We start from the raw sequence: 19,814 nt of genomic DNA, 5'->3' as shown, positions 1-19,814 counted from the left end.
GTGGACAGGCTGCTGGACCCGGCCAGCCGAGCGCACATGCCGCTGGAGGAGCAGCTGCGGGAACTGCTGGACAAGCTGGACCTCACCTGCTCCATGAAGTCCAGCGGGTCGAGGAGCAAGCGGGCCAAGCTGCTCAAGAAGGAGATCGCGCTGCTCCGGAACAAGCTCGGCCAGCAGCGCAGCCCGCCGCCCGCAGAGTCAGGTATTGGAAGCTTTGAAGAGGACGCGGCTCCGCCGGCGCCGGAGCCTGAGGAGGAAGGTAAGCGGCACTGTGGGGCTCACGGCCGGGCCTGTCGGGCGCAAGCGCAGGGTTCTCCGGCGGCCCCCACCTCGCCCACACACGCCCCCCTGGCAGCCGTAGCCGCTCTCCCCAGGCCGTGCTTCCCGTTTCCTCTCAAAAGCCGCTCTAGTGCTGGCTGTCGCCGGTTTTGATCCTTAAATAGTTCACAGAGTCGAAGATGCAGAATAACCCTTTCACCCCCTCACTTGTGCCTGAAAAACTACTAAGAGGGCAGTTTAGCTCTCCTGCTGGGCAGAAGGGTGATGATGAGACTCAGGGCTGGCTGCACGAGGAGCAGGTGGTCAGAGCAAACAGTGCTGCGCGGCCCCGAGCCGAGCAGGGCCTGTGTCAAGTGGGGGCCACCAGGCGCCGCCTCTGGGAAGGGCCGTTTCAAACCAACCTCCCTGCCGTGCTCCGTCCTGCATTTTCGTGGGGGGTGCTGTTGACACAGTCAGTTGCTGGCGCATGCCCCAAGCGCTGCCCGCAGCAGCCCCTGCGTTCCTGCCCTTGACAGGCATACTGAAACAGCTTGGGCCCTGCCACAGGGGCTGGCCTGTCCTTGGGAAGAGGCACGGTCAGGGTGTTTCTATTGAAGGAAGTGAGTGGGGAGAGGAAGCCTCTGTCTGTGCAGTAGGACAGAGGGAACCCAGGGCCTGTAGCTGAGCACGGGCAAGGACGGTTCAGGCGGACGCGTTTGTGCTTTCCCAGCCCTGTTGGGCGGGGCAGGTGGGCCCAAGTGTGGGCCTCAGGCGCCCAGGCTCACGGTCACTGGAGCACGGAGACGCTGGGGGAGCCCCGTCCTTCTGCCCCCTCCTTGCTCTCCTAGTCTGACACTGGGGTCAGTACGTGTCAGGTGCGCCGAGTGCAGAGTGGAACGAGCTCCTCTGCCGACAGCCGTTAGCACTCAGCTTTCAGCTCCCTGGCTCTTCCTGCTCATCCAAATGAGGATAGCAAAAGCAGAAGCAGCATGCACTGTCGTTCTTGTGCACTTGGTTTTTACTTGACTCTCTGGAGGATATGGCTGTGTAGCGCTGACTCGTCCACTTCTCTGCTGAATGGTTGTAATAGGTGTTCACTCCTTCAGAACGCACCACCAGCATTTTCCCGGTGCCGCTGCTACTTTTTATTTTGTGGTTGCTTAAGGCACCTGGCAGAAACCCTGAGCTTTTTTTCTTCAGGGATTTTTCTGTGTCTTTTTCTTCACTAGTTTTATACTTGTTTTTAAAAAATGATTGTATGTTTTATCAATCACAAAAACAGCCTTTGAAAAATGACTGCAAGAGTGACAGTCGCTGCCCTTGTGTGTTGTGTGTGGAGGCCGAGGTGGGCACTGTGCAGAGCACGTCGCTGCCTGAGCGCGATGGTTCTTCTCAGAGCTTGACGCCACCGTTATTGTGGATACTGCGCCCTGTCCTTCGCGCGGTCAAGGACACGTGTCCGCTGCAGGGCAGCCCTCGCCAGGGCCAGCATTTCCGGCCTCCAGAGCGCGCAGAGTGCTGGCCCTCGTCTCAGCTGTGCGGGTCTGCTGTAGGTGGCTGTCGTGGCCCTCTGGGCGCCACGGCTTCCTGCGGCGTCGTAGGTGCAGGTGGTGGAGGAGGGCTTGCGCTTTGTAGCAGCGTTGGTTCTCTGTCTCACACTTGCATCAGCAGCGGGTGATGCCTCCAGGCCCTCGTGTTGGTGCTGGTTGAGGACTCCCGCCCGGGAGCCGTCCCTGCACCTGCTCCCTCCCACGTGTCACTGGGCAGGGAAAGAGCCATTTCTCCTCTTAGGCGGACCAGGCTTTAGCGCGTTGGTGTTTGCCCTGAAAGTGTGTGGTCACCAGAAGAGCTGGCCGTGTTTCTGCACAGCCCGGCCTTTCTCGTGGCGCAGCGCAAGCTGCCTGTCAGGTCGCCCAAGCGGTGGCCCCCAGGCTGAGGGTGCGCTGACTGTCTTTTCTTACAGCTTCACCCCTGTGGTGGAACAGCCACCGCCAGAGCTGCTCGGCCCCTCTGCAGCTAGCGCAGTCCTGTACCTGCCCCTGGAAAGGGCGTGGGGCTGCTCCGCCGGGGGGCCTGGAGCGTGGCGGTGCTGGCTCATGCCTGCAGCTTGCCCAGAGCGAGGCCAAGGGAGCCCTGGCTGGAGGCTCTGCCCAAACACGGCCGGTCAAGGAGCAGGGCACCTGCTCTCGGCGGGTGAGGGGCACGCGGCCTGCATGTGTGGCCTGCTCAAGGCACCGTGGACTTGGGTTCAGGAGACCCTGGGGCCTACGCAGTGCTGGGAAGTGTGTGTGGGATCTACTTTTAACGACGAAAGTGGTCGGTAAAGAAGGAAGGTTTAAGATTCAGTGTAGAAATGTGTGTTTGAGGCGTTCTCCTGGGACCCAAACCAAGAGTCAGATCTTTAAGGAATGTTTCAGGAGAGCACATGGAGCCCAGTGGTTGCACACCTGCTTCCCACGTCTGCGGTCCGGGGTGCAGTCCCTTGTGCCTCCCTTGAGCACTTCTGAGAGGTGAGGGCTCTTGTTCAACAACTGGAACGTTGGTAGCTCACCTGGAGGACGGAGTGGCTATAACCGGACCGTGCTGACACAGCCCTTAGGTTGTTTCCATCACAGAAACTGAGCTGGGAAGTAACTGCCGGGAGCCAACGTCCAGCCAAGGTCCAGCCACCCTGCTCCCTGGGCGGCCCCGTCGAGCTGTCTGCTTGGGGCTTGCTTCCACCGAGGGGGTGCCAGGTGCGCGGCGCCGGAGCACAAGGGCCTTGCGGAGGAGCCAGCAGCTCCTGGGCGCGCTTTCTGCTCTGAGACTGCGCTTTCCCTCAGCTGACCAGCGAAGGAAGACCCGGGCCAGTTCCTAGGACGCCCGAAGCTGCGTCCCCACGCGTGGGACTGTCAGGCAGGTCCCCGGGCTGGGGGCTCAGTGGTGTGCCTCTGTCTCAGCTGTGCAGGACGTGGCCTTTTGCCTGGATGGGGTTTGGGGCAGTTGTGTGGATCCTGCCGCGGTCACACGTGGGGCCACGGGCTCCTCTGCATGGCCTGCAGCGCCGTGCTCCTTAGAACCAGCGTTCCCACGATGAGGGTGTGGGGAGGACACAAGAGGGTGGGCGGCAGGGGCGGGAGGCCAGTCACGGACCAAACCCTCGCTGATGCGGCATCCTGTGGCTTCTCAGAATGCTTTGCGCTGCTGAGGCATTTGGGCGTCGCAGCGCTGCACAGCCCTGGTGGGACCCTGGGCGCGGCTGTGCGGGAGCCAGTGGAGCTCTGCAGGCACAGTTGGATGCTTCCCTGTTCCCAGAGCAGTTAGTTCAGCCCCTCTGTCCTGTGTGTCCACTTTTGGTTAATACTTGCCGTTTCAGATGTGTGTTAAGATCTCGTGAATGTGATTTTAAGAATGGCAGGTGTTTAGTTTCTGACTGTTGATGCTTTCCTCTCGTTCATGTTGTGTCGAGTTGGCTCCAGAGCTCAGCTGAGCGTTTGCCACATGGCGTTTTGTGGTCAAGTATTGTAGCTAGTGGCTGCAGAGCGTTGCAGAGTGCTTGCCCTTTCATGTTACCCTGGAGTCAGTTTTCTGCCGAGAACCGCGTCTGCGGCCAGGCACCGTCCGGGGGCTTGGTCAGGCTGCGCCACAGGCCACCACACAGCCTTGGCCGTCGGCAGGCGTGAAACCCTCCCCACGAGACGTCGGTGCTGCCTGGGCCCGTGGGTGTGGTCGGGACGCGCGGGGCACTGTGTGAGGCGGTCAGGATGGCCTGCGCTGGGGTCCCGGGCAGGAGAGGAGACGGCCTGCGCTGGGGGTGCCAGTCTGTGTGCCTCGGAGGCTGCCGGCTGGGGCAGCAGTGCGGTGTGCCCACGGCAGCCTGGGGGCAGTACCCGCCGCTGCCGGCCCCGTCGGGCCAGGCTTCCCGGGTGCTTGGAAGCCTTATTCCCTGAGCTGCAGGGCTCGGAAGGTGTGCTGTGAGCTCAGCGTTTCCGCAGTGGGGACTTGTAAGTGGAGTCCGGGCATTGCACAGTAGTGTTGGGTTCCCGCACCGGAAGGGTCTCCCCCGCCGGGAGGGAGTCTGTTTACGAGGGCTTTTCTGGGCGAGGCGCCGGCCCCGCGCCCTGCCCTTGCTTGGCCGCTTGGGGAGTAACGCATCTGGGTATTCTCGAGAAATGTGCCCTGCAGTCATGTGGCTCAGACACAAGTGAAGCTTAGAGGTTATGTAGCTTTTCATTTTCAGAGGGACTTTTTGAATTTAAAATACTAATTCTGCAAATTCCATGCGCCTTTAGGAAAATTTGTAGATTTACTAGTGAAATAAGGGTCTCCTGAGACCACGGGGGTTGTTCCTGCTCGTCTCAGCCCGGCGTCCCTGCGCACCCCTTGCCCCCCGTCCCCATGGCTTCATGATGCCCCCAGCCCTACAGCCCACCCCAGACCAACCGCCTCCCCAGGGGCGCAGGCCACAGTCCCTGCTGGGCTGGGGATTGCGTTTTTGTTTAGTTTTTTAAATAAAGTTTTGTTGAAGTCTGTCATTCATATGTGAACACACACGAACAGCAAGTGTGTAGTAAAAGTTGTGAACTTAGAAACAAACATGCGTATCGTCATACAAGGCTCCCACATATCACTCCCCTGCTGAGAAGTCGTAGAAAGTTTTCTGTTCATTTATAAAAGCCTCTTTTAGAAGGTTTAATAGTTTTCTTTCAAAGAATATGTTCTTATTTTTAAAGTCAGGCTCTAATAAAGAGTTTATTTAACACTGAAAACATTCTAGGTTCATTTTGGTCTTTGAATACTACGTAGGCATTTGTGTATTTGGAAAACTGAGTGGGAGTCCCTGTGCTACTTTTCTTGGGAATGTCTGTGGCCTCTTACCATTCCACTGTTTTGGCGTTGCGCTTGAGACCCTGGTCAGAAGTGACCTGTGCATGTCTCTCCTGTGCTCGCTCACCTGCCGGTTCACACCGCGGGTGTTAGTTAAGCGCCTTCATCTCTGTAGACGCCTTTTCTTCCTCAAGGTAAGTGACTTGCTGGTTCTGGAAATTGTCATCAACTCGAATGTCGCCTTAATGTTGGCAGCGTGAGACGCTGTCCCGGCGTGTTTCAGAAGGTCGTGTCGTGCACCTGAGGGCTGGGGCCCAGGGCGCTACCAGGCTCTGACGCCGGGGCAGCGTGCCCAGGGGGCCGGTGGCCTGTGGGGTCGGGCCGCCGTGGGCGCTTTTTGCTTAGCCAACAGTTGTGTGTGATGCTTTGTGTCCTTAAATGAATTAGTATTTTGGTGGACTTCACATTTATAGTAAATTTTATAATAGATTTTATAATTATCAGTTTTCAAAAATCACTTTATTTATAATTTTTTCAGGAGATAAATCTCCCCCTAAACTTGAACCATCAGATGCATTACCTCTTCCTTCAAACCCGGAGACTAATTCAGAACCACCAACCCTCAGACCAGTAGAACTCAATCCAGAGCACAGTAAACTATTCAAAAGAGTCACATTTGATAATGAGTCACGTAGCCCCGGCCCTCAGAGAGCGCCGGTGAACGGACACCCAGCAGCGGCCCCTCTGGCCGGTACTGGCCGCGAGCCGGCCGCCGCCGCAGGGGCGGAGCCTTGGAGCGATGTAAACAGACGCACTTCTGTTCTCTTCTGCAAATCGAAAAGCGTAAGCCCCCCAAAGTCTGCCAAGAACACTGAAACCCAGCCAACTTCTCCTCAGCTAGGGACCAAAACCTTTTTGTCTGTAGTCCTTCCGAGGTTGGAGACTCTTCTGCAGCCACGGAAAAGGTCCCGGAGCACCTGTGGAGACTCCGAGGCGGAAGAGGAGTCCCCGGGAAAGCGCCTGCACACAGGTAAATGCCACAGCAGCCGCGGGAACGCGCTCGGGGGCAGCCGCCACAGCACTGGCCGCGCAGGGGCCTCACTCCTGCTGGGGCGCGGCGCGGGGTTCCTCCAGAAATGGCCAAGAGCTGCGTGCGGCCACAGGCGCCCGCTGGCAGGGTGTCATCCAGAGCAGTGGTTTCGGGGGGAGACACAGGGCATGCCTGCGGAAGCCTCGACCGCGGCCAGCCGCTGTGCTGGGCGCCCCTTGGCGGCTCCCCTGCTCGGCTGGGCCAGGAGGACCTGGTGGTGGTTTTGTCTTGTCCTCTTCCTTCCTTTCTCACCGGCCGGCGTTTGTGCACTGAGAGGGACTGGCGTGCCAGGAGCGCCACGGCCCCCCGGGGTCTTGCACCTGCACCCCCCCACCCCCCGTGTCCCTGCACCTGCTTTAATTGGTGTTGGGAAGGGCCTTCTCAACCCCGGGCCCAGGACCCCGGGTTAAGCGCGGCCCTGGGGGCCCTGTGCCTCGTGTGCGCAGCCCACGCCTGGGTCTTACCGTGCTCCCCACGCCTGCTGCCTCTCAGGTCAATGCAGGGGCGGGTCGCTGCCTCCTGCGCAGGGTGTGGGTGTGTGCCCCGTCCACTCCAGGCTCTGCGGCAGCGTTTGCCGAGGCCGTTTACCTGGAAGTTCGTGCTCCTGGGCTGCAGCTCTCGTGCGGCTCCCTCGTGCAGCTCTCGTGCGGCTTCGGGAACTGAAGCGGCTCTGCCTGCCGCAGCCGGCGGGCTAAGGCTGCGCAGCCTTCCTGGTCTTTAAGGGGCGTGGTTTCCAGTAGGAAGAAGACAAACCTGCGCGGGAGAGGCGCCCTTCCCTTCACTCGCCGTCGTGTGTTGGCAGCGTCGGGGTCCCGTTCTGCGCGGGGTCTCTTCTGAAAGCCCCTCCCTGTTACTCGTTCTTTGGAAGCCAGCGTGTGGCTCGTGTGTGCTGCGCTTCCCTGGCGAGCGCTCGGAGGCCGCTGTGCGCGGGTGGTGGGCGGGCAGGCTGCCCTGTGTCGTGGCCCTGCCCGCACCGAGGCGGTGCGGCTGGAGCTTCCTGCCGTTGCCGAGAGCAGGGGTGGCTTTCTGTCGTCCGTCCTCGTGGTTTTAGCTGTGACTGAAGGATAGGAAGTCGCACACATGGGGTTAGGGTTACAGAAACTTTCTACTCACGTACGGTTATTTTCGTGACTTCTCTTTACTTACACTGGTGTTTTTTCAGTATCTCGAGAAAACGCTTCTTGTATTTAAGTTACGTGAAACCGGAGGCATGGTCGTTTATTTTGCCCTTCGGCAGCTCTCTGAGCTACATTTTGGCCCTCCATGGCCTTGTTTCTCCAGCACCCTAGGGAGTTCCAGCAGTTGTGACTGGGAGCGACATGGAGGCCCCGAAGGGCACCCAGCGCGGACCGTGCGGCTTGGAGCCGGGGCTGCCCCTGCCCGGCCTCGTGCCCTCCTAGCATGCCATCATGCCATGTCCCCCTAGTCCCGGGGAGTCAGGCCCCGGGGGCAGCAGCAGCCCGCGGCCCCTCCTCCCCTCCCCACGTGGCTCGTGTCCCCACAGGGTGGCCAGGACTGTGGTCCGGCAGCTGCCGCCACGTGGCCCCGATCCGAGCAGCCGGATCTTGTGCTGGGCCCGGGGTCTCGCGCCAGTTCTCTGGCTGGCCGGTCGGGAGGGGGTCCCTGTCAGGCTCCTGTCCTCACCCCTGACTGCGACTTGTGGACAGAAGTGCATCCTCCCCGGTTCCGCTCCCTTGCCTGGGGCGCTGAGCAGGTTTTCAGTCAGAGCAGCGAGGCTCGATGGCGTCCTGCTGGCCGCTCGTGAGTGGGGCGCGCGCGGGGCCGGCGCAAGAGCAGCTGGGGCGTGCGCGTTCCCATGGAGCCTGACTGAAATGGAGGTTTTTGCTTTCTTGTTCCAGAGTGGCAGTAGATTTCAGTGGACGCGTGGCGAAGCCCTCAGCGCCCCTGAGCGGCCCCGAGAGCGTTAGTAGCCCTGCGCGGTCAGCGCGCCCTTCCTCCCGAGCGCGCCTGCCCTGTCTTGCGTCCCCGCCAGCCCCCACGACTTCACCTGAACCCTCCATTGCTCTCGGCACGCCTTGGATTTCTCACTCCGAAATGCACTTCTTCGCAGTCTGAGGACTTGAAGTATTCTGAACTTTCTGGTTTTTTCCAAAAATCCTTTGTGTGCTCTGAACTTCTAGGGAAGTTCCCTGGTGTTCTACGATGCAGTACGGGATTTCTCTGAGTAGATTAAAAAGAGATCCATTCATTCTGAGACAGCTACGTCCAGGGCCTGTGTGGACCCCGCCCACAGGGGCTGCTGCGCAGCACGCCTTGCACTGGGCCTGTGGGAGGGGTGGGCCGTCATGGCACTGGCTCTCGACAGAAGCGACCTCAGCGCCCAGCTTGTCCTGTGGTCATCGCCCTCCCCGTGATTACCAGTTTGTCCCCAACAACGACGGTCAAGCCAACAGCTCAGCTTTTTCTGTCTCTCCCTGGAGACTCCAGTGGCACGACCCTGCTGAGCACAAGGCGGGGCACGTGTGGACAAGAGTGTGGTCAGTGTTCCCCGGCTGCCCAGGGAAGTGACTGGCTTGTCCTTTCAGTCAGACTAAATGGCTTTTTCGCTGTTTTCCAGGTTCTCATTGTAACTACTAATATCCTGGGTAGTTAACTCTTTGGATCCTAGTTATTTTCTCTTACTCAACCTGGACTGGAGTCTGTTGACGGTCATTTTGGAGCGCGGGAAGATCACTCAGTCCGCGGCGTTCCCGTGGGCTGTGTTGGAGGTGCCCGCTGGCCACCTGGGAGCCATCGCCACCGCACGCAGAGCAGGTCTGCACCCACCGCCGTCCTCGGGCCTGCCCAGTCGGTCAGACGCTTGGCAGAAGCAGCGCCGAGAGTGACACCCAGGCCTTGGCGCTCCCGCTGTCGAAAGTTACGAGGGATGCAGAGATGCTCGTGCGTGGAGGACGCCCGGAGCCCAGCGCAGTCCCTGACGCCCCTTGCCAGCACACGCAGACCCCACTGCGGCGCTCAGGGCTCTGGAGCAGCGCAGGTGCTGCGGCTTGCGAAGGACCCACCGCCTGCCGTGCGCTGAGGGTGCAGGACCTGCAGCCCGTCCTCGTCAGCCGCTGGCACCTTTTTGTTCGTTTCCCCTTTTTTCTCCCTCCTTTCCTTCTGACAATCCCACTTGCTCCTGAGCACGCCAAGGTCTGAGTTCTCAGCAGCCGCCACAGCGCCCTGACGAGCATCTGATGGTGGCAGCAGCTCCAAGGATGCTGCCTTTTCTCAGCCCATGTGCTTGGGACTGCGACTGCTCTCCACAAGAGCACGGGCGTTGCAGAGTCTTCTTATTGGCTGTATTTTTATTTTTTGTTGAAAGATTTGAAAGCACACAAAAATGTCCAGAATGCACAGGTGAGCTGTGGGTTTCACTTAGTGGCCCACCTATGTTGTGCTTACGAGAAGCCGGTGGAGACTGCTGGCAAAGAGAAGGCGCCACTGGTCCCTGGCACTCACGGACCTCCGTCTCGGGGCCGGGGTGTCCCGTGCATCTGCCCCTCGTACCACGGGCTGTGCCTGGCCTGGGGGTTGCACTGCACTCTGTGGCCCAGCTTCCTGTATCTGAGCGCTGGTTCTCAGCCTCTGGAAGCTTCCTCTAAAACTGCTCGAGCCCTTGGAGATGCTGTGCAGCCTGGGGGCCCGCTCTGCTGTGGCCGAGGCACCCTCACTTGCTGCCCTTGCCTGTGGCTTCCCCATGGAGCTGGCTCTAGCCTTTCACCTGGACTCCTGGGAAGCCACCATCTCCGTTGCCTGCCGAGAGGAGCAGCTGCCCGGGGGACGTGGCTCACTGGGCGGCAGGTGCAGCCTGCGCGTCCGGAGCGCGCTGGGCTTTTCCCGTGTGTGATTTCTGAGCCCAGAGGCTTCACTCTCCACGTTGAGGTCCCCCAGGGAGCCCCTGCCGTGCCTGTGCTCGGGATGGGGCCCTCCGTGCATCTTAGCTCCCTCAGGGTCTCTCAGGGCAGCGCCTGGGCCCCGGGCCCCCTGCTGTTGGTGTGGGGACGGCAGGAACGGCCCCCGGAAGTGGGTCTCCATGGCCTTGTCTGAGCCAGCACTGTCAGTGCCTCTCGTAAGAGGTGCATGAACTGTCGGAACTCACCTTCGGTGCACGGACAAAGCCCCAGGGCTCTGCCACAGTGGGCCCGTCTGCCCTTGTCTCCGTGGAATGTGTCAGCAGCCCAGCAGCCCCCCAGGCTGGACCCTGCCCACTCTGCCCCAGACCTAGTTCTGCCCAGCCTCTATCCTCCTCAGCCTCCATGGGAGGCTGTGTTTTCGTTGGGGTTTTACCCCTGTGCCTGGCACCGCACAGTAAAAACTGTAGATTGTGCAGAATTATTTATACATAAATAACTGGTCACCCTCGGTATCGTGTAACTTCTCAGGAAAGGGTTGGGAAGAGTGAAGGGCGTTTGGCCCTTCTTTAGTGTTCAGAACTAGGGTTTTTCCCCCGGTGCCCTGTGCAGAGCCTGACTTCAGCCTGTGGGTCTGCCGGCGTCTGCGCGGTCCATGCGGCTCTCCAGGGGCTCCAGGCTCTGGTGACGGGCACCTTTTGCGGGGGTGGTTGGCCGTCTGTCCTTGCTCAGCCTCTGACCCCGTGGGAGTGGGGGCCACTGCGGTTTTCCACAGCGGCCGCACCGTCTCTTCCTCGGCTGGGGGGGGTTGAGGCTGTCCCCTCTAGAGACGCGTGCCCCTGGGCCCAGCCCGTCCCCGTGGAGTCCGGGGCACCTGGTGTCGCAGGTGGGCGAGGCGCGGTCCCGAGTCCGCCTCTAGGATCGGCTGCGCACTGCGTCCGTGCCCACGGGTCCTCCTGCTGCTCACCGTCTGGGTCACCCTCGCTTTGCGTCATGGGCACAGGTGTGTCTGAAGGAACATTGTGGGGCAGACATGTGGGCAGGGGGCTCAGCCCACTGTCAGGTGGCTCGCGGCAGTCACCTTTGCGTGACGTGTCCGACTTGGTGATGTGTTCGTTTGTTGGAGGTCCGAGTGCCTGGGTTTGCACCCAGCATCCGTCCTCTTGGGCCTCTCAACCTTGGGGTCCTGGGCTCTGCCCATCCGTCTGTTCATCTGTCTGAGCCAGGTCATTGGGGGGCATGGCGAAACCTGCAGGGTCTGGGACCTGTGCGGCTTTGTGGCCAGGGCGCTGCGCGGTGAAGTTGGAGCTGCTCAGGAATGTCCTGGCTGCAAAGCACGACTCCCAGCCCTGAGCTCGGTGCCACCCTGAGCCTGTGGCCTCGAGGAGACCACGCGGGGTTCCCTCTGTGAGCAGCGGTCCTTGCTCTGCTTCCACAGTGTCACTTTTTGGTTGCTGAGGCTCCATTTACTTCTCTTCTTTAGAAGTAACTCATGCTCGTTAAGAAAATAAACGAAAGTATAAATACAAAGTATGTGAAAAAACCTCTGTATAATCCTGCCCCGTTTAGAAAGTTTGTAAGGAGATGCTTTATCTACAAACTTACACATTTTCCATTGGAAATGGCCAGTTTTAGCTTTTTGATCTTTTATTTTTATTTTTTATTTTAAAGATTTATTTATTTAATTCCCCCCCCTCCCCCCCCGCCGGTTGTCTGTTTTCTGTGTCTGTTTGCTGCGTCTTGTTTCTTTGTCCGCTTCTGTTGTCGTCAGCGGCACGGGAAGTGTGGGCGGCGCCATTCCTGGGCAGGCTGCACTTTCTTTTGCGCTGGGCGGCTCTCCTTACGGGGCGCACTCTTTGTACGTGGGGCTCCCCTTCGCGGGGGACACCCTTGTGTGGCAGGGCACTCCTTGCGCGCATCAGCACTGCGCGTGGGCCAGCTCCACACGGGTCAAGGAGGCCCGGGGTTTGAACCACGGACCTCCCATGTGGTAGACGGACGCCCTAACCACTGGGCCACGTCCGCTTCCCTTTGGTCTTTTAACGATGGGCTCAGCAGGGGAACGGGGTTCTCTTTCGGAAGTCCCGCCTCCAGCGCCCGGGTGCGGGTCCTGGGCCTGGCGAGGAGCTTCCTTGCGCTGCTTGCCCCGCCCCGCCCTGGCGCTGGGGTGCGTACAGGAGCTCGGCCAGTCCCCTCCTGCTTCCAGACGTCATGGCAGGCGTTTCAGGAGGAACACGGTGCGATTGGTTCGTTGCTTTTGTTGTGGTTTGTGTTGATTAAAACCCTTTTTAAAAATTGAGGGGATGCAGTTGTGTTTTGTCCCAGTATTGAGAACCTTTGAAAACCACTGGGCTTTGGCTTCACGGGAGGTGCTTGATGCGAGGTCCGGGGCTGAGGCGGGTGGCCCTGCGAGCACGGCAGTGTGAGGCTGCAGGCGCTTCTGCTTTGACCGGGGCTGGCCGAGATGAACCGGAAGCCCGCTTACTGCTTCCACGTGTTTTCTCAGCACTTGTACCTGAGTGGTTTTCTCCTGGCACGAGGCTTTTCTGCTGGTTTTTCAGATGTCACGGGCCGGCCATGGGGAGCCTCCTGGGCATGCCTGGTCTGTGGGTCTCCTTGGAACCTGTCTTGATCCGTTCCTTTGTAAGAGGAGCAGCTTTTCTTCTGACCTGCTCTAGGAACAGGGTCTTTGGACTTACTGTTTGTTTCATGCAGCAGCGGGGGCTTCTGGGCTGCTGTGTCTGGTGGCTCGCAGTAGGTGCTGCCGTGCGAGGCGCCTCTGTAGGGGAGATTGCAGGCCCCCGGGAAGCCCGCGCGGGAGACGCTGGGTGCGGCGTGACCGGCGGCGCTCAGGGCCATGCTTGTGTCGCAGGTCTCACCAACGGCTTTGGGGATGGGAGCAGCGAGCAGGAGCTGGGCAGTGCGGCGGGGAGGAAGGCCGCCCCCCGACGCCGCTGTGCCTCCGAGTCCAGCCTCTCCTCCAGCAACAGCCTCCTCTGTGACGCCAGGTACTGCCCTGCGCCCTTGGGCCTCCCCGAGGGGCTCCCGGGCTGGGCTGGGGCAGCCGCCTGCATTGCCGCCCTCTCTGAGGGACTGTGCTGGGGCGGTCCCTGCGGCCTGAGCCGCGGCATTTGTGCACCTGGGGTGCCCCGGAAGGGCGGCGAGGCTGGGGCGGCCCTGCCCTGTCGACCAGGCACAGGTCCCCACCCCGCCTCGCCTTGGCCTCAGGGCCGGCGCTCCCTCCTCTGCCAGGGCACCTGGGGTTGGGACTCAGCTCGTCTTCCACCCTGGGTGAAGGCGGGGGCGGGACTGGCAGGGCTCAGATCTCCTCCCTGCAGACGCTCACCTGGGGCCCAGCATTAAATTGACGTTGTGTGTCCTCCCAAACCTCTAGTCAGAACCTTTCTAGTTGGGCCTTTTGCCCTGGAGACACTTTTGTTGTTTTAGGGCACGGGAGTCGAGCCCTGAATCCCTCCTGCTCATGCCCCACCCCCACTGCAGGCCAGGCCCTGCCCCTTATCCCAGGCCCCGCCCCTTCCCCAGGCCCCACCCCTACCACCAGGCTTCACCTTCCTACCCACAGGCCCCGCCCTTACCCCAGGCCCCGCCCTCCTACCCACAGGCCCTGCCCCTTATCCCAGGCCCCGCCCCTTCCCCAGACCCCGCCCCTACCACCAGGCTTCACCTTCCTACCCACAGGCCCCGCCCTTACCCCAGGCCTCGCCCTTCCCCAGGCCTCGCCCTTCCCCAGGCCCCGCCCTCCTACCCACAGGCCCTGCCCCTTATCCCAGGCCCCGCCCTCCTACCCACAGGCCCTGCCCCTTATCCCAGGCCCCGCCCCTTCCCCAGGCCCCGCCCCTACCACCAGGCTTCACCTTCCTACCCACAGGCCCCGCCCTTACCCCAGGCCCCGCCCTCCTACCCACAGGCCCTGCCCCTTATCCCAGGCCCCGCCCCTTCTCCAGACCCCGCCCCTACCACCAGGCTTCACCTTCCTACCCACAGGCCCCGCCCTTACCCCAGGCCTCGCCCTTCCCCAGGCCTCGCCCTTCCCCAGGCCCCGCCCTCCTACCCACAGGCCCTGCCCCTTATCCCAGGCCCCGCCCCTTCCCCAGGCCCCACCCTCCTACCCACAGGCCCCGCCCCCACCACCAGGCTTCACCTTCCTACCCACAGGCCCCGTCCTTACCCCAGGCCCCGCCCTCCTACCCACAGGCCCTGCCCCTTATCCCAGGCCCCACCCCTTCCCCAGGCCCCACCCCCCTACCCATAGGCCCCGCCCCTTACCCAGGCCCCCACCCTCCTACCCACCAGGTCCTGCCCCTACCTACAGGCACCCCCCACAGTCCCCCCACCAGGCCCCACCCCACTGGTCCTCTCCAGATGGGCTGGGGCGAGGGGGGGCAGCCTGTGTCCCCAGCAGTCCCCACTCTGCTCCGAGTCTGACAGATCCAGGGGCGTAGCCCCCACCTGTGGGCCGCCCTGATGAGTGAACTGGTGGGCAGCAGGGGTCGTGGACAGGAGGCGAGCCTGCACAGGCGCCTCACTGCTCTCTCCGCAGCTTCAGCATGCCCAAGTGCGGGAGGGGCAAGCCCGCCCTCGTGCGGAGACACACACTCGAGGACCGCAGCGAGCTGATATCCTGCATCGAGAACGGGAACTACGCCAAGGCCGCGCGCATCGCGGCAGGTAGGCTCAGGCGTGTTTGCGGGCATGGTTAGTTTTGCAGGTGGACGCTCTGCTGGCATGGGGGCCTCTGCTGTGGACAGTTTTCACGGCGCCGAGTGTGTGACCTGGGGGCGACTGCCCTGTGGGCTCAGGCACTGGCGTTTGTGAACCAGGCCTCGGCTCGGGCAGCTCAGCTCTCTGCTTCTGAGCCGTTGGCGTCTGCCGTGCACATTTGGCTGTGCTCGCCGTCCCCGAAAGGGGTGATGGGGGGGCCCGGGGCTGGTTGCCTCTAAGTGGGGTCCATCTGTCAGCGCTGTCACGGCCCCTTGGGCCCCTGGGCCTATAAGGAGCTGGTGGGGGCAGGTCAGCAGAACCCTGGGGGAGGGTGTAGGGGGCAGTAGGGGTGTGTTGACCCAGTGGTCCCCCCCGGAAGGTAACCGTGCAAAGGAGCAGGTTTCAGAAGGGGGTCTGGAGCGAGGGCAGGGGCAGGGCAGGGGCAGCCGGCGGTGGGCACAGGCCGTCGGCTCTCCGGGCTGTTTTCCCGGTGGCCTCGCTTCTCCCTCGGGCCACGAGGGCCTGCCTCGCGGCGCCTCCTGGCTGGCGTTCGGCCTGCCTCGGGGCAGGTGCTGTGCGCGGTGGCAGGGCAGTGGGCGCCTGGGCTGGGCGTGCAGACCCCGCGGCCCCTCCTCTGCAGGGTGGCTGGGGCCACTCGCGGGGCAGCTGTGCCACTTCAGCACCTCCCTGCCCGGCGGGAGGCGCGTGGTGTCCCCGCCTGCCCTGATCCCCCTCCCTCTCCCCAGAAGTCGGTCAGAGCGGCATGTGGATTTCCACCGATGCTGCGGCCTCCGTGCTCGAGCCTCTGAAGGTGGTGTGGGCCAAGTGCAGCGGCTACCCCTCCTACCCGGCCCTGGTGAGCGGGGCGCCGCGCCGGTGGGAGGGGCGCCGTGCCGGTGGGGGGGGCCCAGTTGGCTTGAGGTGTGCACAGGGGGTGTCCTGAGCCTTCCCAGAGAGAAGAGGGTGCAGCTGGGTCCTGTGGCCATCAGAGTGCCCAGCAGCAGCCTGGGGCAGGGGTGTCGCCTGGGGGCCAGCCATGCGCTTGTCGCCACCACGAAGCCGCAGCGCAGTGTGTGGCCTTGCCGCCGACTGGCTCTCCTGGAAACCCTGCCTGGGCCTCAGCCTGGCGGGAGCCCAGGGTAACCCAGCCTGTGCCCTGCAGATCATCGACCCCAAGATGCCCCGCGTGCCTGGCCACCACAATGGCGTCACCATCCCCGCGCCCCCCCTGGATGTGCTCCGGGTCGGGGAGCACATGCAGACCAAGGCCGGTGAGAAGCTGTTCCTCGTCCTCTTCTTTGACAACAAGAGGAGCTGGTGAGCGCAGCCCACGCGTGTGGCCGGGGCCGCGGGAGGCACACCGGGGCCAGCCAAGTGGCCTGGGCGGCAGCCCGGGTGGTGGCCCTGGGGACGAACGCCAAGCTCCTGGCTGGCTCTCCAGCGCCTGCTTCCTCTCCCCCTCCCGGGTCCGGGCCCCATGCCCAGGGACGCTTGGGAGCAGGTGCGCAGGCTGCTTGGCCGTGGCCCAGGAGACCTGGTTGCCTGTCTTTTCCCAGCATGCACGTTCGTCAGGCGACGTGTGGATTGGGACCCTGCCATTTTGGCGGAGGGTCGTGGTGGCCTGGCCCTGGGGCTATGCCAGCAGAGCCGCCCCCTTGCTCAGCTGCATGGGCCTTTGCACATGCCAGGCCCTTGGCCTGGGGGGACTCTGGGCCCCTCCTCCTGGTGCCTGTTTCCATCCACCGGGAGGCCCCTTCGGAGCACACCAGCCCCATCACACCTGCCGCGTGCTCCCCCTGTCCTGACATCACACTGGTAGCCCCTGCTCCTGGACCCCGGCTGGGCTGCGGTCTGTCCAGCCTCGGTTGCCCCAGTCTGGACACGTGCAGCCCAGGGCCTATGGCACTGAGCCCAGGGCTTTGGGTCCCTGTGACTGAGGTCGGGGCCAGTGGCAGGGTCTGCTCTGAGGCCCTCACATTGGCCCCCTCCCCGCCTGGGCAGGCACCTCTGCAGCATGTCGGGCTCCTCCGCTGGGCTCGCTGGCACAAGCAGCTCTTGCCTGTCTGTGCCTTGGCTGCCGCTGCTGGTGCGCCCAGAGCACGTTCGGTCTGCGTGGCCCGGTGGCCTTGGTGCCCACCTCTCCCCTTGCCCTGCGCTCGGCTTCGCCGCAGCACTCCCCACCTCTCCCCACCCCTCCCTGGCCCAGTGCACTGTGTGCACGTGAGAGCATGTATGCGCTCGTGTGCCTGCGTGTGCCTCGCGGGGGAGCCGCCCCAAAGGCGTTGGAGCTGCTGGCCCCAGGGCCTCCTGGACAGCCACCCTGGGAGGGTGTGGGGGGGCGCAAGGCTGTTGCAGGTGGTTCTCACACCCCTTCTCTTTTGTCTCGCAAAGGCAATGGCTCCCCAAGTCTAAAATGGTTCCGCTCGGCGTCGACGAGACGATAGACAAGTTGAAGATGATGGAAGGCAGGAACTCCAGCATCCGCAAGGCCGTGAGGGTGGCCTTCGACCGAGCCATGAGCCACCTGAGCCGCGTGCACGGGGAGCCGGCCAGCGACCTCAGCGACATCGACTAGGCTGGGCGCCCGCGCTGCCGATCGCCTGTACATACTGTACATTGTCCAGAAGTTAACTTATTCTGATTTCCAGTCGTAGTCTTTAATTCTTTTTCCCTGGAGGAGGGGGGTTTATTTTCCTGTTTTCTCTGTGAAACCACCGCCCGGCTCAGCGTGCTGCGTCAACGACGCGGGTCCGTCGGCGAGCGTCGGCCCCGCACCACCGGATGGTGCTGCTCTATCACTTTCTTTGATCGGTAGCTTTTTTTTAAAGACTTTTGAATGTTTGGTAATTTTGTAAATCATACTCTTTACACAGAGTGCCACTTATTTAATAAGATGGGTGTAAATTTACAGTGACAAATGTGTATTTTAAGAAAGAAATGACATTATTTTGAATGGTACTTTGTGGAAAGAGATGGAGAATAAATTGATGTCATGCACATCACTTGCAAATCACCAAAAACGCTCCGCCGCCCTGTCGGGCAGCGCTCTGGGGCGGCGCGGGCCTGTCCCTCTCGGTTGTGCTGTCTGGCCCAGCCCCCTCCGCCCACCCAGACCCCGGGCGTACCTCCCAGCGGGTTATTTATTGTAGAAAGTGTATTCATTTGCTTTATAATGAAAAATAAATTTGCAAAGTTATATTGATATGCATTTTTATACAGGCACATACGAATCCACCTTGCTTTGGGAGAAAGATGTATTAGCGTCGTTGTACAAATGACTCGATGGCTTGTGTGTACTTTGATTTTGTAACTTGTAATCTTCTGTTTACAACGAGGGGCTTTCTGTAACGTTTTAATTTAGAACACTTTGGTAGCAATAGAGACTTTGGATACATTTTTGTATGGTACATGTGATGTATATAGAATTAGTACTTTATTTTTATTTTTAAGAAGTAAAGCATTATGTTAGGGGGGAAAAGTAGGGCGGGTTTCAAAATTGCATTTTTTATATTAAAAAATAAAGTCAAGATTTGGATGGTTGTGGACCCTCTTTTCTTCCATCACTGAAGAGCTGGGCTGGGAACCTGGGTGTGGCAGGGCAGCCCCCGCACAGGAAAGCAGGGGTTGGACTTGGTCTGGGCTTGGTCGAAATGCCTGATTTTAACCTATTACTTTTTTTTTTTAAATTCGATTTTATTTATTCATTTTTAAAATATTAAATTAAAAAAATATGAGGTCCCCATTCACCCCCACCGCCCCCACCCCACCACTCCCCCCACAGTAACACTCTCCCCCATCATCATGACACATACATTGCATCTGGTGAGTACATCTCTGGGCATCACTGCACCCCATGGCCTATGGTCCACACCATAGCCCACACTCTCCCATGTTCCATCCAGTGGGCCATGGGAGGACATACAATGTCCAGCAATTGTCCCTGCAGCACCACTCAGGACAACTCCAAGTCCCGAAAATGCCTCCGCATCTCATCTCTTCCTCCCATTCCCCGCACCCAGCAGCCACCATGGCCACTTTTTCCACACCAATGCCACATTTTCTTGATTATTAACCACAATAGTTCATGAATAGAATATCATTAAGTCCATTCTAATCCTTACTGTATTCCTCCTTCCTATGGACCTTGGCTTGGTTGTGTCCATTCCATATCTATGTCAAGAGGGGGCTTAGATTCCACATGGATACTGGCTGCAATCCTCCTGCTTTCAGTTGTAGGCACTCTAGGCTCCATGGTGTGGTGGTTGACATTCTTCAATTCCATGTTAGCTGAGTGGGGTAAGTCCAATAAATAAGAGTGTAGGAGCTGAAGTCTGTTGAGGCTCAGGGCCTGGCTATCATATTGTCAGTCCAGAGATTCACATCCCCTAGATATATCTTAAACCGCAGCACCAACTACAATTCCAGTAAAGTAGCATGAAAGTCTTGTGAAAAGAGATCCCATCTGAGTCCAGCTCCATCACACAGAAACACCAGCTCCAAAGAAGGGCCAACTGACATGGCAGTGAACTCCATCTGCCATGACCATAGAACCCGTGGGTCTCTTTAGCCCTCAAAAAACCAATACCTGGGGTTGTACCTGCTTTATCTGTCTCTTAGACTCTGCTCAGGTGTGCATAAGGGCAATCCTTCTGACAACCTACATACTCTTTTTTTTTTTTTTTTTTTTTTTTTAGAGATTCATAGCCATATAAACTCATTTGTCCTATTTCCCCCTTACTTTAGGTCAAACAGCATTTTTAACTACTGTTATTATATGTAGACAGGGATATTCTGTTGGTCTGCGTTGAACCTTTAATTCAAGGTCATTTTCTAGTTACGTCATCAGCTGGTACTTGGTAGTGATCCCTTGGTGCCAGGGAGGCTCATCCCCGGGTGTCATGTCCCACCCTGGGGGGAAGGCATTGCATTTACATCCTGAGTTTGGCTTTGAGACTGGCCACATTTGGGTAACACGGAGGCTGTCAGGAGGGAACAAGAAAGGAAAACTACAGACCAATTTCTTTAGTGAACCTAGATGCAGAAATACTTAACAAAATACTTGCTAATCATATTCAACAACACAT

At 60.0% G+C, this 19,814-nt stretch overlaps 1 protein-coding gene across 10 annotated transcripts in view; it reads left to right on the top strand.

Moving 5' to 3' along the window:
- BRD1 (bromodomain containing 1) overlaps positions 1-18,270 on the top strand; it is a 50,161-nt gene extending 31,891 nt beyond the window's left edge. For 3 of the 10 annotated variants that reach the window (XM_071219120.1, XM_058308959.2, XM_004458171.5), the window contains exons 7-13: positions 2-259; positions 5,603-6,094; positions 12,881-13,016; positions 14,570-14,697; positions 15,477-15,586; positions 15,893-16,047; positions 17,122-18,270. In XM_071219120.1, the coding sequence (XP_071075221.1) occupies positions 2-259; positions 5,603-6,094; positions 12,881-13,016; positions 14,570-14,697; positions 15,477-15,586; positions 15,893-16,047; positions 17,122-17,305 (1,463 nt within the window). In that variant the 3' untranslated portion in view covers positions 17,306-18,270. The other 7 variants (XR_011650338.1, XM_058308961.2, XM_058308962.2 and 4 more) reach the window with 7 other exon arrangements.
- Positions 18,271-19,814: the final 1,544 nt, after the last annotated feature.

The sequence above is a fragment of the Dasypus novemcinctus genome, chromosome 12, assembly GCF_030445035.2.
Source record: "Dasypus novemcinctus isolate mDasNov1 chromosome 12, mDasNov1.1.hap2, whole genome shotgun sequence".
In the NCBI taxonomy this organism is placed as follows: domain Eukaryota; kingdom Metazoa; phylum Chordata; class Mammalia; order Cingulata; family Dasypodidae; genus Dasypus; species Dasypus novemcinctus.
Note: the sequence above shows the minus strand (reverse complement) of the source record. Positions and strands in the feature narration are given on the sequence as shown.